Source organism: Geotrypetes seraphini, chromosome 6 (assembly GCF_902459505.1).
Source record: "Geotrypetes seraphini chromosome 6, aGeoSer1.1, whole genome shotgun sequence".
Lineage (NCBI taxonomy): Eukaryota > Metazoa > Chordata > Amphibia > Gymnophiona > Dermophiidae > Geotrypetes > Geotrypetes seraphini.
In genome coordinates, this window is record NC_047089.1 from 214,978,461 (window position 1) to 214,994,784 (window position 16,324).

Genomic DNA, 16,324 nt, shown 5'->3' on the forward strand with positions numbered 1-16,324 from the left:
AATTTGCCGCTGCTGGGTCAGACCAGTGGTCCATCGTGCCCAGCAGTCCGCTCCCGCAGCGGCCCCCAGGTCAAAGACTTCTAGATTCTTTGCCCACCCTGTGCCAAACTCTCCTACCTCCACCACATCTATTACATCATCACAAATGGAAACCTTCCTAAGGAAGACATCATGCACGTAGTAATATCCCTTTGTGTTACGTATCAGGAAGTAAATAGTAGGTGTGGCATTTGTTTGTGTGTATTTGATTCCTTAGGGGCCCTTTAACTAAACTGTAGTAAGTTTTGCATTTACTGCATATATTAATAACTCAAATTAATGGGCAGCAAGCAAACGCAGGGGGTAAATGCAGGGGCGTGGCTAATATCTGCTCAGTCACATTACATCCCTGGGCCAATAGTTCAAGGCCCCGTGTATGTAATGCAGAGACTGCAGTACAAATACCTGTGGTGATGCACCTGCTCCCACCCATCCCCGATCACCACCCAATACCACCTCTGAGTCCCCCAACCCCCCAATACCATGTCCAGCTCTCCCACATAACCCGATGCCATGTCCAGTCCTCCCCTCCCAAGCAACTTGATGCCACATCCAACTCATCGCCACAGAAAACCTGATGCCATGTCCAACCACCCCACTCCATGTCACCAAGTTGTGTGTGGAGGAATTGGAAACAGCAATTCTATAACTGAGTGCTAGAAAGTAAGTGCCAGATTTATGGACACTGAGTGCTACTCTATAAAAACCCATTCAGAACTACTTGCTGTACCCCCTAACCATCCCATTACACAATATAGGCCCACTTGGGCCTATCTGAAGTCTCTGGTAGTCCATGAGTGAGGGGAAAAGAAGCAAAGCCCACTTGCTCCTTCCCCTAGTGTCTGCGACTCCTTAACGAATGCTTGTGGCAGCCTCGCGGTACTAGCAAAGTACTGCAAGGCAGAGGCATAGTCTGAAAGAAGTTCTATTTTAGGGGTTCCCAAAAATGGACTGGGGTATCCTGAAATTCTTTTTCTCCCAGCTACCCACTGCCCGCTGCAATATCCTGCCTGGGTCGCACCTGCTAGAACCAACAAAAAAGGCAGAAATAGTCACACCAGGGTTCACTAAGGGGGCGCTCAGGACCAATACTGTGCACACCACGCAAACCCCGTGAAAACTATAATGGACAATACCGGATTAAAGAGTTAAAGGGTGCTCTCAGTGTGAACAAACAGCGATAGGAGTCAAGCTCCAATACTTCACGAATTGGGTAGAGGTGAAATACCTCCACCCGCACACCATCATTGAGCACCCAAGTGTGCTATAAATCAAAGTGAAAATATCCACCAATCTAAACCAAATCAAAACAGGTGAATTAACAGATGAAACCTGAGTGACCCCAGAGCGAACCCTGCTAGCCAAAACCCCAACAAAAATCAATCAAAATGAAAATCAAAAAGTAAAAAGACTTAACTGAAAGGTGAAAAACCATGTCGCACCTGCAGCAACACTTAATTCATTCAGGCACACTTTGGCCACTAATACTGGCTCTCCCGCGTATGCAGGCACGACTCAGGAAGCATTTCCTCTTCTGAACAAATTCAGCTCAAAAGGAAAATTGTGAACTGCAGCTCCAGCAAAGCAGATTCACAGTTCAGCTGTAGGTGGGATAGGCTGCGTGGATTCTGGGTATGATCATGGTGTAAAGTTCACACAGCACAGCATCGCCAGGGACAGGGCCATGTCTGCCTTCAGCTGCTCTCAGCAGTAATTCTGAGCTTGCTTTTGGCTATGATGCAACAGCAGAGACTGACACTTAATAATAATGATATCTTTGGCACGATCATCACTTCCATTTCAGACTGTCATGCTTGTTATCTTGTCGGCACTTTAAATACCACTCCACTGCAATTGTGAAAGTTAGGGAAAGTGGCACAGTTCAATTTTCTTTCTTTTTTTCATTAGGTCCATGGCATTCAACATTCTCTTCTTCCACTCAAAATATTTATAGCCTTCTCTAGAAGGTACATATCTTCTGGCATGGGTCTGATTGTATTTAATATACGATAGTTCTGAATTTCTGATAGGAGAGCAAAGCTCAAGGAATGGTCAAGAGGTTGTCAGCTAAAATTGTACAATCCACCTATACTCCTATAGCATGATTTGCAGTATAATGAGGTGTTCTATATGCATTTGCATGCATTGCATCTTATTACTATTTACTCCGTGGCGGCCTAAAAAAATACTATTACAACACTGAAATTTATATTAGAGCCCTTTAATGTGCATTAAATGGGGAGCCAATGAAGTGACTTGAGGACAGAGGTAATGTGAGAATAGCAGCTCTCACAGAATATTGGTCATGCAGCAGCATTTTGAATGGATTGAAGAGATGAGAGGTGGATGAGAATTACGTTGCAGTAGTCTAAGAGTGAGGTGATGACAGCATGGATAAGGGTTTTGGTAGTGTGTTCAGAGAGGAGATTTTGGCAGTATTATAGAGGAGGAAGTGACAGGTTTGGGCGAGAGAGGAGTCAAAGATCACCCCATGGCTGTGAGATCTCTCCTAGATATTCAGCTGTACTTCCAAAATGATATAGGCTACATAGCAGTGGTCCATAGGAGGGATACCCAAATCACATGGTATATGAACTGTGAACCCCATTGAAAAGAAACCTAAAGTACAATTTTGCATAGGATGCTCAGGGAGGAAATGGAACATTAGGGGAATTCACAGTTTTGGTATTTTACAAAAGACTCTGGTGAAAACACACAGATGGATGCTGCAAATTTCCCACTTAATGCACGTTACAGGGCTCTAATACAAATTTCAGTGCTGTAACAGTATTTTTTTAGGTCGCCACGGAGTAAACAGCAATAAGATGCAATGTATGCAAATGCACACAGAACACCTCATTATACTGCAAGTCATGCTATAGGTGGAAAAATAATCCAAAGCCCTTGTACAGACACCTGACCACTAGCAGTAGTACCAGAAGAGCAGGGGTTGCTGGCACCATTTTGAACTTAGTGCCAGCAAGGGCAGGAGTGACTGGGAATTGCTTCTGCCTTATGTGTGTAGCCAGTTTAGATGAGGAAATGCTATTTAAATATGCAGATATTTATCACTACCTCTAATTTCTACAGCACTACTAAATCTACACAGCACTGTTTGCAAACATATATGAGTCAGTCCCTGCTTACAGTCTACCCTAACACCTAAGTTGAGGTGTGCCCTCTAACATCTAATGATACTGACCCGAAAAGTAAGCATGGTTCGGGCAGAGAATAGGCTTGGTTGACTTAGGCTTCGCTAGACGTTGTAGTTAGGCCAGGAGAACCCTGGCCTAATGTACTGGCCCCTACCACAAGGATGCTTAGTGATACCTAAGCCTGCCTAGGCTCTGCTAGGCAGTGTTGTTTAAAGTGCTAGGTCACAGTACTTAAGTAAAAGTAAAGATAAATGCATAGTTTGATACTTAAGTAAAAGTAAAAAGTATCGTGACTGATGTAACTCGTGCGATAGCCTTCTTTTAGTCATATAGAGGTCCTTTTTTCAATTGAATGGAGTAGTGCATAAGAATTTGATTTAAAAATTTCATAAAAAGTAAAAAAAAAGATAAATAATTGAAAGTATGAGAACATATAATAATTAAATTGAACTTCAAAATAGTTAGAAAAAAGTTAAAATTATTTATGGTAAAGCAAGACACTAGTAAACGGGTTTTTTGGCCAATGACTGGAGCAAGGAGTATTAAAAACTACTCTGATCAATTCAGTCTATGATTTCATGACTGTGCGTGGGCTCCATTTCTGAGGCCTTTTCCTGTATAAAAGTGATTATATTACTTTGCACATAATTGATATATGGTTAATGCACTTCTCCAGATGAGTGGAATATAAATATATAGTTTGTGCTGTGGCGTACCTAGCATATATGACACCCGGGGCTCATCATTGTTTGACACCCCCCCCCATCTATATGAAAAATATGATTTTTAGTAACAATCATCGCACAACAAGAGTGTACCTAGGAAAAGGCAGCATCTTAAACACTGCAGTGAGCACTAGAACACCAACACATACATTGTAAAACTAAACAAACCAGATCCTGCACAGTCAATTGATCCTGTACAGTCGATGCTATCAGAAAGCCATGTCCCTTTCATACACACAGACAGATATACCCTTGCCCAATATGGAATAATCACAAACTAAAAATAGAAATATGTAGACAAAAGTTAAACTGAACTGCCAAGAAACCAGACTCTGCATACAATGCAACACCACAAAAACAGTAATACATGTCCTCTAATACTGTGCAAAATATAAAGACAGTAGATGTAAATTTGAAAAACTGATACATAACAATCACCACTTTACAAATTAACAAATAAAAATAAAACAAATAATGAGAAATAAAAAAATACCATTTTATTGGACTAAACCCCGTAAGCTCGGTCCCCATCCCCGCAAACCACCTGATTCCATCCACACAAGCCTTGAATTGTTTTATATTGAACTTATTATATTAAAGTATAAAAAGAAACAATATTCTGTACAATTGTCAATTTATAAATCAGCGTCTTTTCCCCCATCTCTGTTCCCCATTTCCCTTCAGCGTCCTCAGCCCACTCTCTCTCCACTTTCCTTCAGCACACGCACATAAAAACAAGCAAGTAATTTTATATCATTTTCATTCTATTCATTCATAGAAATTAAAGTCTAAATAATGCTAGTCACATAACAAAACATGATTTTACAAAAATAATTCCCTGTACAGTCAAGCCTGCAAGGATTACTAGATGTCTTTCAGCAGCTCCCCTCCCTCCCCCCCTTACCTTTGTGGCCAAGTCAAAATGATCTACCAACAATAAAAATTTAAAAACACAAAGCACCCTGTACGCAGAGAAAATGTTAATTATCATTTATATTCTGTGGGTTTTCAAAGAGGTCAAGGCAGATGACTTTATGCAATGTCACCTCAGTAACAACTATATAAAAATAGACAAATATACTCCCTCCCTTTTTACTAAACCGCGATAGCATTTTTTAGCACAGGGAGCTGTGCTGAATGCCCCACGCTGCTCTCAACGCTCATAGGCTCCCTGCGCTAAAAACTGCTATTGCAGTTTAGTAAAAGGGGCCCATAGTGCAAAATATAGACAGCATATATAAATTCTCAAAACAGACACATTTTGATCACTAAATTGAAAATAAAATCATTTTTCCTACCTTTGTTTGGTAATTTCATCAGTCCTGGTTGCACTTTATTCTTCTGACTGTGCATCCAATATTTCTTCCCTTCTTTCAGACTCCTGTATGCTTCCTCTCCTCCAGACCTCATTCCCTCCCCCATTTTTTCTTTCTTTCATCCTGCCCCCTTCTTTCTTTCTCTCTCCATGCCCCCTTTCTTTCTCTATGTCTGTCTTTCTCTCTCTCTCTCCCCATGCCCCATATTTTTCTTTCTTTCACCCTGCCCCCTTTCTTTCTTTCTGGATCCCTATCCCCACCCCCTTTCTTTCTTTCTGGCTCTCTGTCTCCCCCCTTTCTTTCTTTCTCCCTGCCCTCCCCCATGCCACCGCCACCACCAGAACCATGCTGCCACCACCACCGGGGAAAGGCTGTCACTGGCCATCGGAAACAGGCTGGCGCCGAAATTGCCCTGCTTTGTTTCCCGCGGGCTGACCAACTCTGGCTGTCCGACGTCAATTCTAACGTTGGAGAGGACGTTCCAGGCCAGCCAGGCAGCGATTGGCTGTCCCAGAATGTCCTCTCCGACATCAGAATTGACGTCGGACGGCTATAGTTGGTCGGCCCACGGGAAAAGAAGCAGGGCAAATTCGGAGGGAGGGAGAACTGGCGCCGGCTTCTTTCAGATGATTGCAATGGCAGCCTTTCCCCGGTGGCAGGCCAGCTGTGCACCCCCTTGGGCTCGTGCACCTGGGGCGGACTTCCCCCCCCTAGGTACGCCACTGAGTTTGTGATTTTGTATTCACCGAACAGCAAAATTTAAGATGAAATGATCCACTGTTTGCATGACGAGGTTTGCAATAGCAGAATCCTGTTCCCAGTTTTGCTGCTTCATTTGGTTTACTAAGGAATTGTCATGTAGATCTCCCTTCCGTCATTTGAAAAAGACTCACCTCCTGTGAATATCCCCTCTCTCTCGCCTTTCTTCCAGAGCAGGGGTGTCCAACCTTTTGGCTTCCCTGGGCCGCATTGGCTGAAAAAAATGTTTCTGGGGCCATACAAACACGCAAATGCTGCTGCAAGATAGAGGAGGGAGCCCGCAAGACAGTAAACACCCGGGAGCAGCAGAGGAAAACACTGCATCGCCCTCGACCGGGGCTGCACAAAATACTTCACAGGGCCGCATGTGGCCCTCAGGCCGCAGGTTGGACACCCCTGTTCTAGAGTATACAGTACACAGTGGCATAGTAAGGGGATGCACAGTCCGCCCAGAGCGCCATCTTAGTGGAGGTGCTAGCAACTGTACTTTCCGCCCCCAGCTCCATCTCAACACCCTGTGCCGTGCACATGTGCCCCTTCCCTCTTTAATTTTCCCAGCATGAGTAGTATCATGAACTTGCTGCCCGTGTCAATGACAGCTCTCTCTGATGTCACTTCTGGGTCCCATGCCTAGGAAGTGACATGCAGATAGCTCACGCTGGGAAAATTAAAAGAGGTACGGAGGAAGGGAAGGTGGGGTGCGCGTGTGGCAGGGGAGGACGGGAAGGAGCGGGGAACAGAGAAGAGGGCGAAGGAAGGAAACCACCGCCCCGGGGCACCACTCATCCTCGCTACGTCACTGACAGTGCATATTGAGGTCTCTAAGTCTGTCACAAAACTCTCAGAAAAATATGGCTCATAAATGAAACACTTAGGGATCCTTTTACTAAGGTGCGATAACCGATTTAGCGCACGCTAAATGCTAAAACGTCCATTATATTCTATGGACGCGTTAGCACGCGCTAAATCGGCTAGCGCGCCCTTAGTAAAAGAGAGAAAAAGGAGACCTCAGCGACCTTAATGAAAGACCTGCAACTTGTCTTTTCAATACAAGTTCCCAGTGTCATTCATCGGTCTCACTGAAAAAAAAACTCTCTATTACAGTAATAACTCAACAAAAACCATAATATCTCAAAAACAGGGGGGGGGGGTTTCTCTCTCTTATTACAAAGGTGTAAATCACAATTTTTCAAACTACTATTGAACAAGCCGTCTGACTGAAATGAATGCAGTCAGGCACTTAGCTTAAATTCCCAACGGGGACCACCACTGATATACACAACACATGTTGGCTTCCTCAGGGGATTAAATTACTCTTGCCCGTGAAATTATATATGGTTCTGTCTTTAAACACGCCTCTCTATTATCTATGTGTTTCATTTATGAGTCATATTACAGTGCTTTGTGAGAATTTTGTGACTATTCGATTTTTGCACTTACAATCGCTATTAGTTGGTCTCTAAGTCTGTCCCCATAAGTTTTATGACAAAGACCACTAACCATTTTTTTGTAGGGGTCGTCTGAGCCAACTCCATCCTATCTCTTTGAAGGTGCGTACTCCAGAATTGCACACAGCATTCTAACTATGAGGCCTTATCAGAGACTTATACAACGGCGCTCTATCACCTTTTATCCTACTGACCATTCCTCTCCCTATGCATCCGAGTAACCTCATGCCTTTGATCAGTGCCTTTACTACCTGTTTTGCCACCTTAAGATCATCAGAGTCAATCACCCCCAAGTCCCGTTCTCTCATACACAGAAGTACTTTGCTCCCTATACTATACTGTTTTTTTGGTATTTTTGCACCCTAAGTTCATGACCCTGCTTTTTTTATTTTTTAAAACCTACAAAAAAATCACTCTCCTATAGGTAATTAAAAATCCTTAAGGTACTGAGTATGTCTTCATATGTAGTCAAAAATATGCTCAGAGACATAGAGGCAAAATCAAGGGGCGAACCCCAAAAATATTGCCTCACCACCCAATCATTGCATATGATTGAACAAACATCAAAAAGATTCTTTCTTCGCTGCTTAAGCAGTCTAAATGATTATATACTTAATTGGTTTAGTTGCAACAAAAGAACTTATCTTTATTGAGGGTTCCGACATGACTCGTTTTGTTCCTTCGTCAGGGAACTGATATGCAAGATTCAAACAAGGATTTTAAAGGTGGTGTCTTAATTGCCATTTACTGGACCATTCTTCAAGCTTCATTAGATCCCACAATACCCTCCGGGGTATCTGTAGTCAGTGGCGTAGCAAGGGTGAGAAGTTTTCGGGATGGTGGCGCCCCTCTCCCACCTTCTTCTCCACCTCCCCACCTCCACATGCTACTTCCCCGCCCCCCTCCTGCCACACACGCACCACTTCCCTTCCCCTGTACCTCTGTAACATTCCTGGTATGAGCAGCAACCCCCAAGCTGCTGGTGTGACAACGTCAGCTCTTCCTCTGATGTCACTTCCTAGATGCAGGTCCAGGAAGGGACATCAGAGGAAGAGCCAACACTGGCACAACAGCAAGTTGGGGGCTGCTGCTCGTGCTGGGAATATTACAGAGTTACGGGGGAAGGGAAGCAGAGCGCATGTGAGGCAATGGGGGGAGGGGCAGAGAGTAGGATGGGTGCCTGCACCCTCACCAAGACGGTGTCTGGGGCAGACTGCCCCCTTCCCCTTACTAAGTAACAGCTACAGTACCTTATTACAGAGTTTGGTATCATCTGCAAAAAGACAAACTTTACCAGCCAGACCTTCCACAATATTACTCACAATGATGCTAAAAAAAGCCGGCCCAAGGAAAGATCCCTGTGGCACTCCACTAACAACATCCTTTTTATAGTAACATAGTAGACGACGTCAGATTAAAAACCAAATGGTCCATCCAGTCTGCCCAACCTGATTCAATCTAAAAATTTGTTGGTGGGGGGGGGGGGGGGGTTCTTAGCTATTTCTGGGCAAGAATCCAAAGCTCTGCCTAGTACTGTTCTTAGGTTCCAACTAATTGAAGTCTCCGTCAAAGCTCACTCCAGCCCATCTACACCATCCCAGTCATTTAAGCCCTCCCCAGCCCATGACTGGAGATGAGACTTGGGTCTATCACAGAGATCATTCCTTGGAGTAAACTCCGTTACAAAATACTAATGAAACAAAGTGTTGGTGTAGGCAGTCATAGTTACACAAGATGTGGACAGCAAAGGCACAGGTGGCGAACGTTATGCCGATCTTCAAAAAAGGTACTCGGGGAGATCTGGGAAACTACAGACCGGTGAGTCTGACCTCGGTACCGGGAAAGATGGTAGAGACACTGATAAAGGACCGCATTATTGATCACCTTGACGAATACATTTTAATGAGGACCAGCCAGCATGGTTACAGCAAAGGCAGATCTTGCCTGACGAACTTGCTGCACTTCTTTGAGGGAGTAAACAAGCGGATAGACAAGGGTGACCTGGGCGACATTGTATATCTGGATTTTCAGAAGGCGTTCGACAAGGTTCCACATGAACGACTACTTCAGAAAATTGTGAGCCATGGAATCGAGGGTGAAATACTCACGGGGATTAAAAACTGGCTGGAGCATAGGAAACAGAGAGTGGGGGTAAATGGACAATTCTCAGACTGGAAGAGCATCACCAGCGGGGTGCCGCAGGGCTCAGTGCTTGGACCTGTGCTCTTCAACATCTTTATAAATGATCTGGACATTGGTACGACAAGTGAGGTGATTCAATTTGCAGATGATACGAAGTTATACAGAGTAGTGAAGACACAGGGGGATTGCGAAGATCTGCAACGGGACATAATCAAGCTCGAGAAATGGGCATCGACATGGCAAATGAGGTTCGATGTGGATAAGTGCAAAGTGATGCATGTCGGGAACAAAAATCTCATGCACGAATACAGGATGTCCAGGGCGGTATTTGGAGAGACTTCTCAGGAAAGGGACTTGGGAGTTCTGATCGACAAGTCCTTGAAGCCATCTGCACAATGTGCTATGGCGGAGAAAAGGGCGAACAGAATGGTAGGAATGATCAAGAAGGGGATCACGAACAGATCCGAGAAGGTTATCATGCCGCTGTACCGGGCCATGGTGTGCCCTCACCTGGAGTACTGCGTCCAGCTCTGGTCGCTGTACATGAAGAAGGATACGGTACTACTCGAAAGGGTCCAGAGAAGGGTGACTAAAATGGTTAAAGGGCTGGAGGAGTTGCCTTACAGTGAGAGATTAGAAAAACTGAGGAGACTTCGAGGGGACATGATTGAAACATTCAAGGTACTGAAAGGAATAGACTTAGTAGATAAGGACAGGTTGTTCAGCCTCTCCAAGGTAGGGAGAACGAGAGGGCACTCTCTAATGTTAAAAGGGGATAGATTCCATACAAACGTAAGGAAGATCTTCTTCACCCAGAGAGTGGTAGAAAACTTGAATGCTCTTCCAGAGGCTGTTATAGGGGAAAACACCTTCCAGAGATTCAAGACTAAGTTAGACAAGTTCCTACTGAACAAGGACATACGCTGGTAGGGCTAGTCTCAGTTAGGACGCTGGTCTTTGACCAAAAAGGCCGCCGCGTCAGCGGACTACTGGGCATGATGGACCACTGGTCTGACCCAGCAGCGGCAACTCTTATGTTCTTATACCATATTCTGTATGTTACATACATAAGTGGCAGCCTTACTCTAAACCTTCTCATGTTCCACCCAAGTAAATGCCCCTTTTTAATTACAAGCTATAGAGTTAATTCAAGAGATGCCGGCCAAAGTTAGGCACTGAACATTTGGAGGAGAATTCTATAAATGGCAGTTCCATAAAAAATTGGTTCTAAGCATGATTCTATAAGGGGTGCGCTTAGCGTCAATTACCTTGCCTGAAACCCAGTGCAAATGCTGGTACCCAAGATAGGAGCACTGAGGCAGTATTCTGCAACGATGCATACAACGTTTCGTAATATCCCTGACACGCTCGTGGCCAGGCCTCCTTTTCAGTTATGTGTTAGTAGAGTTAGGCGCCATGCCTTATAGCAGGGGTGCCCACACTTTTTGGGCTTGCGAGCTACTTTTTAAATGACCAAGTCAAAATGATCTACCAACAATAAAATTTTTTAAAAAAACACAAAGCACACTGTACGCATAGAAAATGTTAATTATCATTCCTATTTCAGGGTTTTTCAAAGAGGTTAAAGCAGATGACTCTATGCACTATCACCTCAGTAACAACCATACAAAAATAGACAAATATACCCCCCTCCCTTTTTACTAAACCACGATAGCAGTTTTTAGCGCAGGGAGCTGCGCTGAATGCCCAGCGCTGCTCTCGACACTCATAGGCTCCCTGCGCTAAAAACCTCTATTGCGGTTTAGTAAAAGGGGACCTTAGTGTAAAATATAGACAGCAGATATAAATTCAGACACATTTTGATCACTAAATTTAAAATAAAATCATATTTCCTACCTTGTCTGGTGATTTCATGAGTCTCTGGTTGCATACAATCTTCCCTTCTTTTAGCCTGTATGCTTCCTCTCCTCCAGACCTCATTCCTTCCCCCAACTTTTCCTTCCTCTTCCCTACCCTTTTTTTTCTCTGCCTCCCTTTCTTTTTTTTCTGTTTCTCTTCTTTCCTTCTGTCTCCCTGCCTGCCCTTTTTCTTTCTTTCTCCCTGCCCTCCCCCAAGCCACTGCCATTGCCATTACCATCGGGGACCAGGACCCAAACGCCACCAATAACAGGCCCCAAGCTCTCCCTGCTTCGGCCAACCAGCATTCCTCTCCCCGACGACGTCAATTCTGCCGTCGGGAAGAGGAAGGCTGATCAGCCCAAGATCGTGATCAACCTATTGGGGGAAATGCTGCCGGGTCCTGCCTTCGCGGAAACAGAAAGTAGGCAGGACCCGGCAGGAAGAAGAACAAATGCTTCACTAACCTGTCTCCCGCATTAGCCCGTAGCGAACGCTTGCTTCAGGGCTCTCAACATGTGCGTGCCGGCTTCCCTTCTCCCCCCCCCGGACATAACTTCCGGTTTCAGAGGGAAGAGAAGCCGGCACGCACACTTTAGAGCCCGGAGCATAAGTTCGCTACGGGCTGAAATCTCCAAGCCGGTTTTTTGGGTTTTTTTTTAATGTTTAGCAGACCGCCCAGCTAAAAGGCTCTAGAGAGAACACTGGAGAGGAAGGCTGATTGGCCCGTAGATCAGGACGGCAACACGAGTCTATCACGGAGCCCGGGATGGGCTCCGCGATCGACTCATGTTGCCTTCCTGAGCTACTGGTCGATCGCGATCGACGTATTGGGCACCCCTGCCTTATAGAATAGCACGCAGACACATGTGTATGCAAATTCTAATAGGTGCCAATGAACCTCAATAATTGGTTGTTAGCACCCAATTATTGAAGGGTCAGAGCTTGCTATTCAATTAATTTGCACGTACATCTCGGACATGCGCACATAGCTGGGTATGTAAATCTGGGCACTGCATATAGAATCTGGGGTATGTGTCAATTTTATAATGGCAGCTCCACACAGAACTGTGGTTATAGAACATTAACACAACTCCAGATTGTTATGCCTAACTTTAGGTACAAGCTCAAAGGCTGGTGTGGTCAGGGCAGGATTAATTCGTCGAGGGCCCCTAGGCACACAAGTACACTGGGCCCCCTGCCCCGCCCCACCCCACCGTGCGCCTAGGTGGAAACAGGAAGCTGCGTTAGAGGGAAGCTTTGGGCAAGCAGCACGAAGGCAGATACACGAAGGCAGGAGTCCTGGCAAACGCGACGGCAGTAGGCAGTTGCCCAGATTGTGGGATCGGGTTGCCCAGTTGCAGTTGCCCAGATTGCGAATTCAGGTACTAGACCACGGGCTGCAAAATAACAGCCGGGGGGGGGGGGGCGCATGCGGCCCACGAGTTTGAGACCACTGGTATAATGGGTTTTTAGGGTGTTTTGGTGGGCTTATCATAACCTATAAGGGAGTTCTGGTGAGATATTTATCTGGCACCCTTTATGTGAATTTCACAGCAGTGCCCTCTAAGGTGCCCCCACTTCTCCATTGCCATGTCTAGGTGACCAGTCCATTACGGGACTGGCCCCTCACATGTCCAAATGGTCTTGTTCTGGGAATATGGGACTTGGACAAAATGTTGGTTGAAAATGTGGTAAAAAGATAGATGGCCTGGTGGCCTGGACATCCAGATAGAGGATTTAAATAAATAAATATATATATATATATATATATATATATATATATATATATATATATATATATATATATATATATATATATATTTATAGAAGTATGCTGGTTTACCTTTTGAAAATAGGCATTTTCTTACTGCCGACTTTGGATGTCTAACACCATACGACCAAATTGGACTTAAATGTATGTTTTGAAAATGCCCCTCTAAGTGTTGTAGAATGACGCTGACCATGTTAGGCATCTAACTTCCAATTAACTCAGTGCCAATTAAAAGCTGCACTTTATAGAATCTAGGGTTTAGTGCCAAGTATTGGTAATTAACCTCAATGATCAGCTCAATATTATATCACGTTATGCGTGCAATTGACCTTATTCTGCAACTTGCGCCAAAATTTTGCATGCTGTGCGAAAAGTTTTTCACGCAAGTTTACAGAATTTGCCCCTATGTAACTTATGCGCACAGTTACTGAATAGCGCTTAGCTTTTTCCTGCCAGGTATGTGTATAGCTGTTTGCTTACTTGCAAAAGCAACAGCATTCTATACACTGGCGCTCATGTAATGTGTAAACGTTGGTGCCCTGTCTCTGCTCTTCTCTTCATCCCTTGGAGCTTCTCATAAAAATACAGAACAGAGGAGCTTTGGAAAAACATGACCTACCTCTATGATGGATGTCTCCACTTGGAGAATCTGCTCGTGGCCTTTGACCTGCCGTGCACAGATCTTGCAGGATAGCTGTGTGGTGGCAGGGGTGTAGCGCTCCAGGAAGAAGGCACAGTGCAATGGCTGCTGGTTACTGCACCACACGCGGGAGAAAGGGACTTCCTGCGGCAGATAGAGAAAGTGGTCAGAAATGCATTGTGCACAGCAGACAAAAAAAGCTTTAGAAATGTTCATCCATGGTTGCTAATCTTGATCTCAGGAGGGAAAAGCATGGTTTCCCCATCTGAAATTTCAAATCAGGATGGTAGAATAAAACTGCACATGATGGAAACTTCCCAAAATCTATTTTTATAATCTAGATGTAGCTCACACCTTTTCTGTAATAGCACAAGGTGAATTACATTCAGGTACACTAGATATCTTCCCAGAGGGCTTAGAAGGTTAAGCAACTTGCTCAAGGTCACAAGGAGAAGCAGGAAGATTTGAACGCTGGCTTCACTGCCTCTCAGCTCACTTCTGTAACCACTAGGCTACTCTTCCATTCTGAAGGTCTCTGTCAGCTTGTTCCTTGCCATGTGTAATGTTGATTAGAAATCTGAGTCAAGTTTCAAGTTTCAAGTTTATTCGTTATTTGATTGATCGCCTATCAGAGTTACTAAGCGATGTACATAAACTATAAATATAAGGTAAACAATAACAAGAATATATAAAAATAATAAAAATCTTTTAAAAATAGACAAATTACAACAGGAAACACTAGGATAGAAGGGAACAAAATACATTTTATGATAGGAAAGGAAGAACATTTAAGGGTAATATACAAAGGGAAAGGGAAAACAAAATAGTTTATTGGGAGTATAATACACAATTGAACAAAATGAACGGCAGCTATAAAGAGCAATTGGCATTTCAATTAGATATTGAAAGCGTCTTTAAAAAGAAAGCTCTTAAGTTGGCTTTTAAATTTATCAAAATTTTTCTCCTGTCTTAAGTAAAGTGGGGGAGAGTTCCAAGTTTGTGGTGCTGTAACGGTAAAAATATATTGCCTTCGTGTATTAATCATTTTAAGGGTGGGAATAACCAATAAAAGTTGTTCATTCGATCTTAAAGTTTTTTGAGAAGAATATGGAATTAAAACTTTGTAAATAAATGATGGAGTTTTGTATAGCAATGATTTAAAGGTGAGTAAAGATAATTTATAAAGAATGCGGTGTGCCACAGGGAGCCAATGTGCCTTTTGAAGTAACGGGGTGACATGATCAAACTTTTTGGCCCCCTTAATTAATTTGATGGAAGTAGTGCTAAGTTGCCTTGTTCAGTGGTTCTCAAACCAGTCCTCCAGACCTGCTCATTCAATATGGTTTTAAGAACATAAGAACGTAAGAAATGCCTCCGCTGGGTCAGACCTGAGGTCCATCGCGCCCAGCAGTCTGCTCACGCGGCGGCCCAACAGGTCCAGGACCTGTGCAGTAAATTTCTATCTATACCCCTCTATCCTCTTTTCCATCAGGAATTTGTCCAATCCTTTCTTAAACCCCAGTACCGTACTCTGCCTTATAACGTCCTCTGGAATTGCATTCCAGGTATCCACCACACGTTGTGTATAGAAGAACTTCCTAGCATTTGTTTTGAATCTGTCCCCTTTCAACTTTTCCGAATGTCCTCTTGTTTTTTTATTTTCTGAAAGGATTTCTGAATTGAATATGCATGAGATATATGGAGGTAACTCTATAATAGGGCACCTATTTTTTAGACATCCATTTCGAGCTTATCTAAAGAAAAATGTGTAAAGAAATCTAATGAAAAAGAAATAAACTTGACCCTTACTGTAATGCAACAAAAGTAGTTAATGGACACCATACATCATTAAAGGACTTACCGTATTTTCACCCATATACAGCGCACCTGTGTAAAACGTGCACACGGGTATAGCGCGCGGGGAACAGAAATTTATGTAAAAAAATTTTACTATAGCGCACACACGCGTATACCGCGCATGCCGCCCCGACTCTCCATTCGCCGCCCTGACTCTCCTCTCGCCGCCCCGACTCTCCTTTCCGAAGGACCGCTCGCACCCCCACCCGAAGGACCGCTCGCACCCCCACCCCGAAGGACCGTTCGCACCCCCATCTGAAGGACCGCTCGCACCCCCACAGCCTCCCCCCCTCCCTCTCCCGCATGGAGAAGCTGCCTACCATTGTTTCCGGATGCCAGTGAGCCCAGCTGCTTCCTCTTCCGGTGGTCCCGCCCTTTCTCTGATGTCAGAGAAAGGGCGGGACCGCTGGAAGAGGAAGCAGCGCACGCAGGGCTCAGAGAAGGGGCAGGACCGCCGGCAGAGGAAGCAGCTGGGCTCACTGGCATCCGGAAACAACGGTAGGCAGCTTCTCCATGCGGGAGGGGGAGTGGGGAGGCTGTGGGGGTGCGAGCGGTCCTTCGGGTGGGGGTGCGAGCGGTCCTTCGGGGTGGGGGTGCGAGCGGTCCTTCGGG

At 44.6% G+C, this 16,324-nt stretch overlaps 1 protein-coding gene across 2 annotated transcripts in view; it reads right to left on the minus strand.

Annotated features, from left to right (window-relative positions):
- Positions 1-16,324, minus strand: part of UNC5D (unc-5 netrin receptor D) — a 761,056-nt gene that overhangs the window by 23,645 nt on the left and 721,087 nt on the right. For both annotated transcript variants that reach the window (XM_033949939.1, XM_033949938.1), the window contains one exon: positions 13,835-13,999. In XM_033949939.1, the coding sequence (XP_033805830.1) occupies positions 13,835-13,999 (165 nt within the window). The remainder of the gene's footprint in view (positions 1-13,834; positions 14,000-16,324) is intronic.